An 11606-nucleotide genomic window follows, 5' to 3' on the forward strand; every position below is an offset into this window, starting at 1 on the left:
GGACTGCGGAGTCCTGGCCTGACATGTTAGCTCTCCTGTGTTGTGCCATTCTCTTGGCCAGCGTCTGTTTAGTTTGGCCAATGTATACATCACAGCAATCCTCCTGGCACTTAACCATGTACACCATGTTGCTCTGTTTGTGTCAGGGGACCCATCCTTGGGGTGGACCAACATCTGGCGCAGCTTGTTTTGGAATTTGAAAGCAACTGATATGTAGTGTTTGTAAAATATGCATCTTAGCCTTTCCGACACTCCCATCACATACGGAATCACCACGCTTAGGAAGCTGTTGTCCTTCTCCTCTCTTTGACTGGCTGGTGCACTGTTTGGGTATCTTCCTGGCTTTAACAAACACCCAGTTATGATAACCGCACTTAACCAAGGCTTGTTAAATGTTGGATTTCTCCCCTTCCCTGTTGGTGGGGACGTTGTCAGCTCGGTAGTACAGCATCCTGATGACTTCTCCTTACGATGCTGTGATTGCAAACATTCCAAAATCCTCTGAATAGTACACATGGCCATTTAAACTCTAGTTAATTGTCACACCCATATTTGCATATGAAACGGGTCACTGGTTTTGGCCGTTATGCAACTGTATTGCTTATAAGGGTGGAGATACCTGCAGTCAGTATAGACTGAAGATATCACTTAGATGAGTGATGAAACATTTCTGTCAATAAACGTATCCAGATTAACTTTTTCACCTTTCTATGATTTTCTTACCTGTATTATTGAGCATGCATCAAGACATGGTTTAGATAGTTTGCCTGAATCAGACTTGTTTTATGATTGTATTCATTTGCCCCATAAAACTACATTATAAAGCTGTGTTCTGCACTGGTCCCATGTCTAAGATCTACACAATGACATTGAGGAGTAAAATTATATCATAAGTGGTATATACGATGGCAAAAACTAAAAAAAATCAGACCTAAGTTATAAAAAAACAGAATTATCCTCTAAGAGTATCATAAACCCGTTTGCCTTATTTTCCCCTTGCCTAAGGCCACGTGAAGAGACAAAGGCACCTTACTCAACATGCATGCTATTGGCACATACTAAATAGCATACTACATACTAATGTACAAATAGTATACATGAAAAAAAAAATCCCTCTGTAACAGATGAATAGCCCACATTTCTTTCTTTCCTTATTTCCGACTAACTTCTTGCCATTACTTTGCACTTTCTTTCCTGTGGCACCAGGTTCCGGGCCGGCTTCAAGCAGGCATTTCGGTGGTGCCCTTTTATCAAGGTGTCCAGCTACGATGAGCTGGAGCTATGCACCAGGCGGCTACACCCAGCCCGCCAGAGTAGCATGCACACACTGTCACGGATGGAGACCAGCATGGTGGTGCTGTACGAACCAGGGGAAGTTGATGGTGGTGGAAGCAGCAATTGCAGGAAGTCCTCGCTTTCTACTAGGAAGAAAAGCTACATGACCTCTCGCCACTCAGACATAAGTCGATGCAATGGTAGTGATGTAAAAATCTCCTGAAGAGCATAGTCACAGACATGTTTACACAGACAAAAATAGAAAGAACTGTACACATGCACACACATATACACAGTACATTCAAGCAGTACGTCATTGTTTGAGTGCATCTTCGGTTAATAGAAGCAATGTGTCAAAGCCTGCAAGTTTTTGCTTGAAAACACAAACAAAAGAACAACAAGATGGACACAGGAAGTATGTTATGTAGTGTGGGGACAAAAATTATTGACTGACATAATTGAATATTTGTAAGTGGCAGATGCCACATACGATACTAATTTTCATCATGGTCAATCTCCCGAGGGTTCCTCTGCATTCACAAGTTAATTTCTTTTCATCAGCACACCACTCAGCTCTGCAGAAAAAAATCATTTACATTGTCATAGACTAGACCCCAAAAAATATTCCCTACCTTGGCCTTAGCAAGCCTGAGGCCCTCATCTTCATGTTCTACCTACTGTATTGTGCAATTATCTTATATTTTTTTATTTCTTCCCAACCTGAGTTAGCTGTAGTCAAAGTGTCTCCTTTTTTATCAAGCAGAGATTAATTAATTCATGAGACGCATAAAACATTGTCGATGTGCTGATTTGAGGCAGATGCGGGCATGCTGGGGCTGTTTCAAAATATCACGCATTGTGAAGGGTTTAAATGATGAAGTACAAAACATTCTCACCATTGCGGTTTTATATATGCTGTGTAGCTTTATTTATAAGAGTTAAACCACATTCTCATTTTCCAACTGTGTTTTAGCGGTGAGTCTTATGTAATACAGAGGATGCATTCAGCATTCATTACCCCCTAAGGCATGAATCAGTGTCTATAACCACTTAGAAACTGCCAATGGAACAGCTAGTGATTGAACCCTGTTTAGCTCCAAATTATGGTAGAGTTTGGGTCTTTAAGTATTGAATTTGTGCTTTCACTTACATAACCTAAATTCCTTTTAACTAGCAAAAACCCAGAGGCTAAAGCTGATAAATAATATCTGGCAGTTCAGCATCTCTGTTTTTCCCCTTTTAAAGCAGAAATAGATCAGCATCAAAATAAAAGAGTTGTTTGCTGTCTTTTTGATTTTATTTCCGTAAGCTTCTGAAAATGTGGGGGGAAAAACTGCCTCCTGAGAATATGTAAAAAAAACAACAACACCAACTTAAATCAAAAGGCATAGAGACTTTGGCCTATTTCCATAGCCAGCATCCTATAGCAAGGTTCTTTTTTTCCCCCAGCAGATCCTGTACTCTACTTCAACTCTTTTATATTCTAAACATGTGATGGTTTTGCACCAAGCAGTGCTCTGTCCTTTGAAATGTTAGGCTTGCACAACAAGTGGCACCAAAGACCTTTGAACATATTTGTATAAATGACAAATAACCGGATGTTCCTCTTGACACAGACTGGTACTGTTGGAGGGCCCTTGGTCATCTTTGAACATTTCCCAAAAGCCTGCATGAAGGCTAAGGTAACTTCCTGGCTTGTTATATTATAGTTTATAAAGGTGAACCAGACCCTAGACACACAGAGTCAGGATTTGGTGGGATGCAGTGCTTAATAGCGTTTTTCCAGTTCGAGTTCAAGTTCAACTTGAACTTGAATAATTTATTTAATTGGGTTTTTCCAGTTGGCAAACCATGACCTGTAATACTGTTTGTTTCAGTGATGTCCCGATGATCCTAGGAGCTGTGTTGTCAGGGCCAATAACTCTTGGTAGGGTTTCCCAATGCAAATTGGTCCCAGGGGAGGGGACAGAATAAGCACAACCCCCCCGCAAAAAAAAAAACACCATTGAAGTTACAACAGCAGAGCTACAGCACCTCACCTGGAAAAGGGAAACCGGGGCCCCCTCCTGGAGCCAGACCTGGGAAGGGAGCTTGCCGGCGAGCATCTGGTGGCCGGTCTTTGGCCCATGGGGCCTGGTCGGGCCCAGCCCAAAAAAAACAACATGGAGCCACCACCCCGTGGACCAACCACCGGCAGGGATGAGCATTGGGGTAGGGTGCAATGCAGGCCAGGTGGCAGGCAATGGCAGGGACCAGGGTGTGCTGACTTCTGGCATTGCAGACTGGTCCTCGGGAAATGGAATGTCACCTCTCTGGCAGGGAAGGACCCTGAGCTGGTGCAGGAGTTAGAGTGGTACCAAATAGATATAGTTGGGCTCACCTCCACACATATCATGGGGTCTGGTACCAAATTCCTGGAGAGGGGCTGGACTCTTTACTTTTCCGGGGTTGGCCCAGGTGGCAGGTGCTTAGTGGGTGTGAGGATACTCACAAGTCCCCAGTTGAGTGCCACCGTGTTGGAGTTCTCCCCAGGGAATGAGAGGGTTGCTCTATACGACTGTGAGTCACTGGGGGTAAGGCTCTGACTTATGTGTGCTTATGCACTGAATAGCAGTTTGGAGTATCTGGCCTTCTTGGGAGTCTCGTGATCTGGATAGGGTTCTGCCTGGGGACTCTATACTTCTGCTGGGGGATGTCAATGCTCACGTGGGTAACGATGGAGAAACCTGGAAGGGCGTGACTGGGAGAAATGGCTTCCCCGATTGGAACCCGAGCAGTGCCTTGATATTGGGCTTCTGTGCAAGTCATGGATTGGCCATAACAAACACCATGTTCAAACATAAGGTAGTTCATAAGTGTACTTGGTACGAGAGCACATTAGTCCAAAGATTGATGATAGACATTGTGGTTGTATCATCAGATCTGCAGCTGTATGTTTTGGACACGTGGGTGAGGAGAGGAGCAGAGTTGTCAACTGATCACCACCTGGTGTTGAGCTGGATCAGACAGCGGGGAAGGCTGCCGGACTGACCTGGCAAACCGAAACGTGTAGTGAGGGTGAACTGGAAACATCTGGCAGAGGCCCCTGTCCATGAGGTCTTCAACTCTCACCTCCGGAAGAAGTTCTCGTGTATCCTGAGGGAGGCTGGGGACATGGAGTCTGAGTGGGCCATGTTCAAAGCTTCTATGCAGATGCGGCAGGTAGGAGCTGTGGTCATAAGCTCATCAGTGCCTGTGGAGGTGGCAACCTAAGAACCCGCTGGTGGACACTGGTGGTGAGGGAAGCCTTCAGGCTGAGGAAGAAGACCTTTTGGGCTTGGTCAGCCTAGTGGTCTCCTAAAGCAGCAGAGGCCGGGAGGCCAGAAGGGCTGCGGCTTTGGCAGTTGTGGAAGCAAAAACTAGGGCATGGGAGGAGTTCAGCGAGGCTATGGAGGAGGACTTTTGGTTGGCCTCGAGGAAGTTCTGGCAAACTATCCGGCAACTCAAGAAGGGGAAGCAGGGCTTGACTCAGGCTGTGTTCAGCCAGGGAGAGGAACTGCTGAGCCGAACTGGGGATGTTGTTAGGCGATGGAAAGAACACTTTGAGGAGCTCCTGAACCTGGCTAACATGACCTCAGGGGAGGAGTTAGAGTCTGAAGACTCGGAGGAAGCCCCACCCATATCCCTGGCAGAGGTCTTGGAGGTAGTTAAGAGGCTCCTTGGTGGCAAGGTGCCGGGTGTGGCTGAGACTCGCCCTGAAATGCTCAAGGCTCTGGATATTGTTGGGCTGTCTTAGCTGACATGCCTCTTCAGTATCGCGTGGTCGGGTACAGTATAGAGCGGGAAATTGACAGGCGGATGGTGCAGCATCAGTAGTAATATAGATGCTGTACCGGACCATTGTGGTGAAGAGGGAGCTGAGCGGGAAGTCAAAGCTCTCAATTGACCAGTCAATCTTCGTTCAAACCCTCACTTATGGTCATTAGCTTTGGGTAGTGACAGAAAGGGTGAGATCACGGATACAAATGGCTGAAATGAGTTTCCTCCATAGGGTGTCTGGGCTCAGTCTTATAGATAGGGTGAAGAGCTCGGACATCCAGAGGGAGCTCAGAGTAGAGCCGCTGCTCCTTCACATTGAAAGGAGCCAGTTGAGGTGATTCGGGCATCTGATTAGGACGCCTCCTGGGTGCATTCCTTTAGAGGTTTTCCAGCTACGTCCAACTGAGAGAAGACCCTGGGGTAGACCCAGAACTCACTGGAGGGACAGAATGTCCAATCTGGCCTGGGAACGCCTATGGATCCCCCAGGAGGAGCTGGATGCAGTCTGTATTTACATACATTTGTGAAAGAATGGGTCGTTCTGAAGAGCTCAGTGAATTCAAGCATGGTACAGTCATAGGATGACACCTTTGCAATAAGTCAGTTTGTGAAATTTCTTCCCTGCTAGGTATTCCATAGTCAATTGTAAGTGGTATTATTGAAAAGTGGAAGTGTTTAGGAACAACAGCAACTCAGCCACGATGTGGCAGACCACGTAAAGCCGCACAGCGGGGTCAACAAGTGCTGAGGCGCATAGTGTGTAAAAGTTGCCAACACTCTGTTGACTCAATAACTGCAAAGTTCCAAACTTCCTCTGGCATTAACATCAGCACAACAACTGTGCACCGGGAGCTTCATTGAATGTGTTTCCATGGCCGAGCAGCTGCATGCAAGCATTGGATGGAGTGGTGTAAAGCACGCTGCCACTGGACTCTGGAACAGTGGAAACGTGTTCTGTGGCATGACGAATCACACTTCTCTGTCTGGCAGTCTGATGGATGAGTCTGGGTTTGGCGGATGTCAGGAGAATGTTACCTGCATGACTGCATTGTGCCAACTGTAAAGTTTGGTGGAGGAGGGATAATAGTATGGGGTTGTTTTTCAGGGGTTGGGCTTGGCCCCTTAGTTCCAGTGAAGGGAAATCTTAATGCTTCAGCATACCAAGACATTTTGGAAAATTCTATGCTTCAAACTTTGTGGGCACAGTTTGGGGAGGGCCCTTTTCTGTTCCAGCATGACTGTGCCCCAGTGCACAAAGCAAGGTCCATTAAGACATGGTTGGGTGAGTTTGGTGTGGAAGAACTTGACTGGCCTGCACAGAGTCCTGACCTTAACCCCATCAAACACCTTTGGGATGAACTAGAACAGAGATTGCAAGCCAGGTCTTCTCGTCCAACATCAGTGCCTGATCTCAGAAATGCTCTTCTGGATGAATGGGCAAAAATTCCCGCAGACACACTCCAAAAATCTTGTGGGAAGCCTTCCCAGAAGAGTGGAAGCTGTTATAGCTGCAAAGGGGGGACCAACTCCATATTAATGCCTATGGATTTAGAATGGGATGTCATAAAAGCTCCTGCAGGTGTAATGGCCAGGTGTCCTTATATATAATCCAGTGATTCAAGTAAATTCTTTATTTTTTAGGCAGTACAAGCCTGTTTCATGCTATAAGCAATCATTAGCTGTCCATGGTTATGGCATGAAACAGGCTTGCAGTGTCTCATAAAGAATTTACTTGATTCACTGAACTATTTTGCTCCTTATTTGTTGAGCACTTTCCCTACTGTTGAGTGTTTCTTTTAACAGTTATATATATATATATATATATATATATATATATATATATATATATGTGTGCACGGGACACGATTTTGATATCGGAAGTGTTCTGGTTTCCGTTTTCCGTTTTTGTCCGCGTTGTATTGACCAATCACATTAGAGTAAGCGGCGATTCCTACAGGAACATGCTTTGGTTTGCATGTTGGTAACAGTCCGTGTGGGGAGCGAAAGAGGCGGAATGCATTGTCTGAACTGTCGTCTGGACCTATAACACCTTCAAAAAGTATCGATGTTCGTGTATTGTGTGGAGAAACATTCGACTCGTGTCGAGTATTTGTGAAACAATCCGGTTGTAGACGTCGTCTATCAACTCCAACTCCATTGTCGCATCTTAAGTGCTAATCGACTGTAAACCATGGCGGTTGCACGGAAGGGGAAGTCTTTATAAGAAACGGAAGTAAGTAGCGGAAGCCCCTAAATATAGACAATTGTCCCCAGACGTTCTGAGTGATTAGTTTGTGAAAGCTATCTGAATTTATAGTTATGATGGCAACCATCTGAATTTATATTTATGATGAAAACAATTTGAATTTATAGTTATGACAGTCATTTCTCATGTTAATTCTGTGGTTGAGAGACAGCAAAATGTCCATTAAAAAGATTAATTTTTTACATGTAAATGGAAATGTAAAAAAAAAAGAAGAATATAAACTATTGCGCTTTTAAAAACCATATGCCCCCATGTTGCTTTCGGTTGAGCAACCAAAAATAAAGGGCAAAAGCAGCATATTACAAGGGATTCTTAATTTCTACATCCAAATGTACTAAATGACAGACACTAGAATAATTTTCTTAGACTTCATGAAAGTGTTAAAAATGTAAAAAACAACAACTATAAACTCTGTGTTTTTTCAGTGTAAGTATTGTCAAACTATCGTTAAATGAAATCACAATTTGATTGGTGCTGCCTCGTGGTAACCTGTTAAGTAAGCAACAATTAAGCTATTTTGTATTTTGTGTTTCACTGTGAATGTTTTCAATGAATGTACTACATCATGAATAGTGCCTCCTTCAGTGCCAACTAGTGAGTCTATATTTTGTTGCTTGTTTAAATTGATAACCTGACCAAGGATGAAAAATTGTTGGCGCCATTTACAGTTGTAAAAACAAATGCACTGATTGCTTCAGTATTGAGAAACCTATCACTTTGCTGAACCATCTCACTGGGCTTCAACACAGTCCAACGGGGCAATTGTTTAAGCCTTCAAAAACCATTATATAGCTCTTAAAAAAAATGGAATCTCACAGCACAGTCAGACATGACTTCACATGTTAAATTGATAAAAATCGTCACAAGCCATGCTTTAAGTCGTCTTAAAATGTATTTCCTGCAAACACATTTTCTGTGCTACATCTGAGCTCGTTTACTCTGCAAGTATGTGGCTGTAACAAACACAATGGGACTGGGCTTCAAGACTAGTTGTTCTCCAGTGTGGAAGTTTTTTGTTTTTGTTTTTTTGGGGGGGGGGGTTCCCCCTTTTCTCCCCAACAGTATACGGCCAATTCCGAGCCATCCCGGTCACTGCTCCACCCCCTCTGCCGTTCCGGGGAGGGCTACAGACTACCACATGGCTCCCAATACATGTGGAGTCGCCAGCCACTTCTTTTCACCTGACAGTGAGAAGTTTCGCCAGGGGGACGTAGTACGTGGGAGGATCACGCTATTCCCCCCAGTTCCCCCCAGTTCCCCCTTGAACAGGCGCCCCGACCGACAAGAGGAGACTCTAGTGCAGTGACCAGGACACATACCCACATCCGGGTTCCCACCCGCAGACACGGCCGATGGACGCCTGACCAAGCCGGAGGTAACATGGGGATTTGAACCGGTGATCCCCGTGTTGGTAGGCAACGGAATAGACCACCACGCCACCCGGACGCCCAAGTGTGGAAGTTTACAGGAGGTTTGCGTGTGCTTTGTCAACTATACATAATCACTCCAAATCAAATCGGGATTTTACATATACTAGCTAAACATATAAAATGAAGATGTGCGGCTGTACTGTGCACTTCTTGTTTTTGAAAAGGAGCTATATCTTGGTCCAGCAAGAAGACTCAACAAAGTTTCCAACACTGTAACTATCAGTGTTTTTCTCTGTTTGATTCTAAAGACGCCCAGTTTTAATCAGGTCGGGGATTAAAAATAAAAAAGTAATTAATTAAAAAAGTTAACCTGTCCTTTAATTAAAGCATTCTTAGTAATTCAGTATTTATGGGTACACTTAGAGGCATAGTGATATGGCCAGTTTTTACCAGAATCTTATGTGGCTTTATCTTTCTATATAATTTTTCATTATGGCCTTAGAAATGTTTGCTGTTGACTTCATTGGTGATACATGAACTTTGCTTACTGTAACTTATGTGCCGTAGTATGTCTTTTCTGGTTAAATGAGTGTTTTCAAATGTATTGACCAAAGCTAGTCAAAGGAATGAGATGTATTTCATCTTAGGGAGCAAACTGGTGAACAGATGAAGTATTTATCCTCATTAAAAACTCCGAGTTTATTGGTAATTTATATGGTCATTCACATGTATCTGTGATTATTGTTGCAAATTTCAATGAAGAGCAAATGAAATTGATAGATAGCAATAGCGTTTTTTGTGGTAGTTGTCAGAACTGATGCAGATTTAGCTGGCTTTTGACTACAGTGTTACAACAGGTTTATCTCTGTTTTGTGATAAAGGATACTATTAATAAACCATTTCTTCATCTTGCTTCCTCATACTCTTTCTTCCAAGCAATACCACTGCAGTGTGACGTGAGCAAATGCAATCTTCTATGAACAAGCAAAGGATATTCAACCGAAAAAGAGTTCAAAAGAAGAGCCATACTGAGACAGGTTAAACCAATGCCTCATTGACAAATGTGCAAGTTGCTCGGCAACAGACATAGTCAAGACCCCCTTTATTCCACAACCTTGTATGGTCTTGTGCAGCTACAATATCTGGGAATAATTAACAGTTCTTGGCTTTATATACAGCTTTACACATGCATGCAGGAAAACCAGAGATTTTCAGTCCATTTCTGTAATGAACAGAATCTAACATCTTTGGATTTACTCATACATAAATTAGGTCCTGACTTTTTCTTTAATTTAGCTAATCCGAAAAATCCGATTTACTTCATCTCAAAGCAAGATACATTTGAGTTAACTTACCTAAGTCTAATGCCCAAGCAAAGAGGCATTCATAAAAAATAAAACATCAGATCAGAACTATATTTTTGGGGCATCCGGGTGGCGTGGTGGTCTATTCTTTTGCCTACCAACACGGGAATCGCCGGTCCAAATCCCCGTGTTACCTCCGGCTTGGTCGGGCGTCCCTACAGACACAATTGGCCAAGTCTGCGGGTGGGAAGCCGGATGTGGGTATGTGTCCTGGTCGCTGCACTAGCAGCTCCTCTGGTTGGTCTGGGCGCCTGTTCAGGGGGGAGGGGGAACTGGGGAGAATAGCGTGATCCTCCCACGTGCTACATCCCCTGGCAAAACTCCTCACTGTCAGGTGAAATGAAGCAGCTGGCGACTCCACATATATCGGAGGAGGCATGTGGTAGTCTGCAGCCGTCCCCGCAACGGCAGAGGGGCTGGACCAGTGGCCGGGACGGCTCGGAAAAGTGGGGTAATTGGCCAAAGTACAACTGACAACTGGGGACAAAAAGAGGGGGGGGGGGACAACAAAAAAAACATTATTCTCTCATTTTTTAAAAATGGAAAAACTAATTTTAGTTTATCTCAGTGACTGAAATTCAAAATCCAAACTTCTCAAGTTAAAAAAAAAATCTTTGAAAAGCTGAAATGTTTGCTCTTTGTTGGGAAGGTGAAGCCCTTTGCAGCTGTCACTGAAACCAAACTGTGCAGCTGACCAAGTCCACTTCAGTCTGGCATCTTCAGAGACAAATGCAGAGCTCTGGTTTACATCAACTGTGAAACTAGAGAGTAAACCCCATGTGTCTTCTTGTTGCGATGCACACAGCTCAGCCAAGTCTCTTTTGGGTAGCTGTTTGTGAAAAGGCCCCATGCAGTTGAACTGCACTTCTGATAATGATTCAAATTTTGCTTTTGGGTTTTGTTTTTATTTCCCTAGGTGTGTCCTTGCACTTTGTGGGCTTATTTTTTGAAGGGAGACCCCTTTGCTTCAGTTTCTTCTTTAACAGTCTATCACTATTTAGCCTGTTGTTTTGGCATAGACTTATCTAAGTCGTAAGCTTGATTGAAGCAGTAATGAACCACAGTCATCTCCCAATAAATGTTGTCTTTGTTCTCTATCATCAATTACAGCCAGCATGAATTGAATTTAATCTGTGATATAATCCACAGGCCTGTGAAAGAAGGAGGTAGAAAAGAAAATCATCTAAAACAGAATCTACTCTAGGTGAGAAAATCCATCATTCTCCTGGCACGAGGTCCTGCACTGAATAACAGTTGTGCTTGGAAGTCCAGCATGGATCCACATCACTAAATAAGGTGATTGGTACACAGCAGCGTGTGTCCTCTACATATGGTTTCAGAGTGTGCTGGTCTGTATCAGCCAATTGTCAGGGCACTTTGCGAACTGCCTGTTACCCACCACAATGGTGGGTATGGAAAATAGTTTTAAACCTGCCTGTTAATCTTGCCATATCTCTTCAAAAAAAAAAGAGAAAAAGAAAGAAAAGGGGGGGGGGATGCCCTTCACATAGGGCAATTAAACTGATTTACTGT

General features: G+C 43.9%; 1 protein-coding gene across 1 annotated transcript in view; it reads left to right on the top strand.

Moving 5' to 3' along the window:
* tacr3a (tachykinin receptor 3a) overlaps window positions 1-11243 on the top strand; it is a 53396-nt gene extending 42153 nt beyond the window's left edge. Inside the window, exons 5-6 of the mRNA XM_056280128.1 lie at window positions 1207-1354; window positions 11223-11243. Of these exons, the coding sequence (XP_056136103.1) occupies window positions 1207-1354; window positions 11223-11243 (169 nt within the window). The remainder of the gene's footprint in view (window positions 1-1206; window positions 1355-11222) is intronic.
* The last annotated feature ends 363 nt before the right edge of the window (window positions 11244-11606 follow it).

This window comes from Lampris incognitus, chromosome 5, assembly GCF_029633865.1.
Source record: "Lampris incognitus isolate fLamInc1 chromosome 5, fLamInc1.hap2, whole genome shotgun sequence".
In the NCBI taxonomy this organism is placed as follows: domain Eukaryota; kingdom Metazoa; phylum Chordata; class Actinopteri; order Lampriformes; family Lampridae; genus Lampris; species Lampris incognitus.